The sequence below is a fragment of the Prinia subflava genome, chromosome 23 (genome assembly GCF_021018805.1).
Source record: "Prinia subflava isolate CZ2003 ecotype Zambia chromosome 23, Cam_Psub_1.2, whole genome shotgun sequence".
Classification (NCBI taxonomy): domain Eukaryota; kingdom Metazoa; phylum Chordata; class Aves; order Passeriformes; family Cisticolidae; genus Prinia; species Prinia subflava.
Genome location: NC_086269.1, coordinates 4,220,817 through 4,225,139, shown reverse-complemented (window position 1 = coordinate 4,225,139; position 4,323 = coordinate 4,220,817). Strand labels below are relative to the sequence as shown.

The following is a 4,323-nucleotide window of genomic DNA, read 5'->3' as shown; positions in this document are numbered from 1 at the left end:
TGCAAGGACACCCCACCCTCGGGAAGGTTCTTTTGGGGTGTCTCAGGGGCAATGTGGAGCTCAGGGCTCTGACAGCCCTGCCCAGCGCCCCACGCTCCCCCAGGCAGGCGGCTGCACTTGGCTGCGCGGTATTTATTCATTACATCAGAAAAGAAAACCTCATTAAATTAGTCCAGGGCTCTGCTGGGTGCTCAGGCAGGGACACCCAGTGCCGGGCGGGGGGTGGCTGTGGCGGGGGCTCCAGCATTTCCTCGTTTCACAGTGATGGCAGAAGGGGCAGCGACGCCGTCCCGCGGGCCGGGCCGGGCAGCAGGCTCAGAGCTCAGAGCTCAGAGCTCCAGCTTCTTCTTCATCTCCATGCGGTAAATGATCTGGTAGCCGTCGTCCCAGGCGTAGATCTGCCTCTCGCGGGGGCTGTACTTGAGGCTGGCGTGGGAGCCGTAGCGCTTGGGGAAGTAGACCAGGGAGGCGTCCTCGGGGGCCAGGGTGCCGCTGACGTCGAACACGCACTGCACGCGGGCGCGGCTGGGCAGGCGCGTGTTGTACACCACGTGCAGCGCCCCGCACACCACGAAGGCGCCCTCGGCGTTCTCCCGCGGGCACGGCGTGTCCCACATCTGCTCGATGTCCAGCGAGGCGGGGTCCAGCTTGGCCAGGCACATGTTCTTCTCGTCCTCCTTGGTGGCGTAGATGGCCCAGAGCCCCTCCTCGTCCGCCGACACCTCGATGTAGGTGGAGGGGGAGAGCCCGAAGACGGGGATCTGCTCCTCGGCCGGGAACACCGAGCTGTCCACCACCGTCTTGTTGGCCAGGTTGAACTTGATCACCTGGAAGGAGGGGCCCTGCTGGCGGATGTAGTAGAGGTGCCCGTCATAGACGAGGTGCCCGGTGCCCACCCAGGGGTAGGGCAGCTTGATGCGGGCGGCCTTGCGGGTGGCAGAGAAGAGGGTGAACTCCCGCATGCGGGGGAAGACGTAAACCGTGTCGTTGGCGGTGCCGTCGAACACGTAGATCTTCTCCGAGCTCCCCGCGGCGTCCTTGGTCCAGAGCCCCGAGGCGCTGCCGAAGCGCTTCAGGATCTTCATGGCCCTGACGCTGGCGATGGTGTCACTGCAATCTGCAAGAGAGGGGCTGTGATAAGAGCCTGGGAACAGCCTGGCCCTGCAGTGGGACTGCTGCTGCCCCATGCTGGGTTCTCACTGTCACAGCCCTGGCCCTCAGGCAACTGCCCTAGAAACTTGCTGAAGGGGTTTAAGTGCATCCCTGGTGGCATTGAGAAGTCCCTTAGTGCACCCATGCCACGGGCAGGGGAGCCACCCTCACCCTAACCCTGCTGCAGAGGCTTTGGAGACACACCAGGCTTCAGCCTGGGGCTTGGATGCAGGTCCCAGGCCGGGGGGGGTGCAGGAGCTTGTGCCAGAGACCCCTGAGATGCCCTGCTGGGACACAGTGTCCTGTGGCTGGGGACACCCAGGCCGGGGTGGGCTGGGCAGGGTCGGGGTAACCCTCAGCCAGGACCATCCCCCAGGGAGCCACGGCAGCCCCTCACCTGTGAGCTTGGTGTACTTCTCATTCTTCCTCTGCTTGGCTGTGGCCACCTGCTTGTCCATCAGTGTCTCATCCACCTCCACGCAGGGCGGGGCGGGGTTCTGTGTCTCCAGGTAATCCACCTCCCTCTCCAGCCGGTCCACGCGCACGGCCGCGCTCTCGGCCTCCGCCCGCATCGCCTCCCGCTCCTTCTCAGCCGCCTCCAGCATCCCCAGCACCTGGTTCTTGAAGTCCCGCAGCTCCGTGGAGTAGCGGCTGCTCTGGTCGTGCCACTGTGAGATCCTCTCCTGGGGTGGCCAAGGGGACACTGAGGTCTCCAAACCTCACAGCCCACGGGTGGCAGCTGTCCCAGCCTGCCCGGGCTGTGGGAGCCCCCGGAGCCACACGGGGCTCGTGTCTCTGGGTCCCACCTCACCCCACCCTGTTCCCCTCCTGTGGCGCTCCCATGTTGCTTCTGCAATGTCCCAAGACCCAGGGTGCCCATTCCTGCAATGCTCCCACGATGTTCCCAGACCCACAGTGTTCCTACTCGTCCACGATACTCCCAGACCCACAATGTCCCCATTCCCGTGCTGCCCCCAGATCCGCAAGGCCCTGCTCTCCTGTGACACCCCCAGGATGCGGCCAAGATGTTCCTGAACTCACAGTGCCCCCCACTCTCCCACGATGCTCCCAGATCCTCGATGCCCTCGTTCCTGTGATGGCCCTGTGAAGCTCCCAGACCTGCAATGCCGCTGCTTTCCTGTGATGTTCCCAGATCCATGATGTTCCCATTCCTGTGGTGCCCCCATGGCTCTCCCAACCCTTCATTGCCTTTGCTCCCGTGCTGTTCCCATTCCTGTGGTGTCCCCATGGCTCTCCCAGTCCCTCAGTGTCCCCTCTTTCCCATGATGTTCCCATTCCTGTGGTGTCCCCATGGCTCTCCCAGCCCCTCAGTGCCCTGTTCCCACCATCCGCCTGTCCCACAGTGCTCCCATGCCCGTCTCGCTCCCGTGTATCCCGTGCTGGGCTGTGCAGGACCCTGGCAGGGGCTGCCCGGGCACCGCGCCCCCTGCTCCGTGCCCATCCCAGCTCCTCCTCACCCAGCCCCGCTCCCAGCCCCGCCGGCCTCCCTGAGGAAGGCTCGGGAGCCCTTCCCGGGGCTGTCCGGGGTGCGGGGCCCCGCCGGGCTGTACCTCCAGGAGGGTGAGGCGGCGCTCCACGTACTCCATGAATTGCTGCTGCTGGGCGCGCAGGGCCGGGGCGAGCAGCGGCAGCAGCAGCAGGCAGCGCCAGGGCCCCATGGCCGGCAGCGAGCGCAGCCTCCACCTCAGTGCTCAGGAATGCTCCGGCCTCCGCGGCCCTTATTGCATCCAGATGTGCAGAGGGAGGGAGGGGAGGCTGCTCCTTCCCCGCAGAACAGCCCCGGGCGCTTTAACCCCTTCGTGCCCCAGCAGTGCCCACCCAGCGCGGTGCCCCCGAGCCGGGGGATGGGGCAGGAGACTGGGGATGGGCTGCTCGGAGGAGTTTGGGGCGCAGGGAGCGTCGCAGGAGCGTCCTCATGAGCCGTAGTGTGGGGACAGCCCGTGGGACAGCGAGGGGACAGCCCAGGCTCTTTGTGAGCAGAGGTGCCCAAGGCCAGAGGGCAACCTGAGCCTCGGCCGTGTCCGGGCCTGGTGCAGGCAAAGCCAGACATGGGCACTGGCCCCAAGCCGGTGTCCCCCTGAGCCCGTGTCCCCTCTATGCCCGTGTCCCCTCTTAGCCCGTGTTCCTCTGTGCCCGTGTCCCCTCTGAGCCCACATCCCCCCTGACCCCATGTCCCCCCTCAGCCCATGTCCCCCCTCAGCCCATGTCCCCTCTGTGCCCGTGTCCCTCTGTGCCCATGTCCCCCCGTGCCCCTGTCCCCTCTCAGCCTGTGTCCCCTCTGACCCCATGTCCCCTCTGGGCCCGTGTCCCTCTGTGCCCGTGTCCCCTCGGGGCCCGTGTCCCCCCTCAGCCCATGTCCCCTCTGACCCCATGTCCCCTCTGGGCCCGTGTCCCCTTTGTGCCCGTGTCCCCTCTGTGCCCCTGTCCCCTCTCTGCCCGTGTCCCCTCTCTGCCCGTGTCCCCTGAACCCCTGTCCCCCCTGTGCCTGTGTCCCCTCACGTCCTGGCTGTGACCCGCAGTCCCTGCCTGTCCCCCGAGCCGGGGTCCCGCGGACCCCCCTGGGCAGAGCCCTCGGTGCCAGCGCTGGGCACTGCCCCGGCCCGGGCTGCGCCTCTCGCTGCCCTTTGGGGCCGCGGGGCAGCTCCCACAGCCGGGACGGGCTCAGCCCAAGGGTGGCGGGATGGGTGCACGGACGGACGGACGGACGGACGGACGGACGGAAGGACGGACGGGCACTGCAGCTCCATGCCCTGGATGCAGCCGGGCCGGGCGGTTCCGCGGGCAGCGCGGTGGGCTCCGGGGCCGCGGGCAGGGACCGAGCCGAGCCGGAGCCGACCCGAGCTGGGGCTGATCCGAGCCGGGACCGATCCGAGCTGGGGCTGATCCGAGCCGGGACCGATCCGAGCTGGGGCTGATCCGAGCTGGGGCTGATCCGAGCCGGGACCGATCCGAGCTGGGGCTGATCCGAGCCGGGCCGCGGTGCTGCGGCGGAGCGCGTGTGCCACCTAGTGCAGCTGCATCCCAAATCCGCATCCCGGCTCCAAAACCCGCAACCACATCCCGGCTCCGCATCCCGCACCATCGACACCTCATCTGGATACCCCCACACCCCTCTCCCCCCCCTCTTAACAGACCAAGTGACCAAATGAA

General features: G+C 67.2%; 1 protein-coding gene across 1 annotated transcript; it reads right to left on the bottom strand.

Moving 5' to 3' along the window:
• Positions 1-117: 117 nt before the first annotated feature.
• OLFML3 (olfactomedin like 3) lies at positions 118-2,881 on the bottom strand. The gene is made up of 3 exons (XM_063418230.1): positions 2,724-2,881; positions 1,550-1,835; positions 118-1,117 (listed from the first exon to the last, which is right to left on the bottom strand). Exons 1-3 carry the CDS (start codon positions 2,829-2,831, stop codon positions 330-332), a joined length of 1,182 nt encoding a protein of 393 aa, XP_063274300.1. The 5' UTR covers positions 2,832-2,881; the 3' UTR covers positions 118-329.
• Between the last annotated feature and the right edge of the window lie 1,442 nt (positions 2,882-4,323).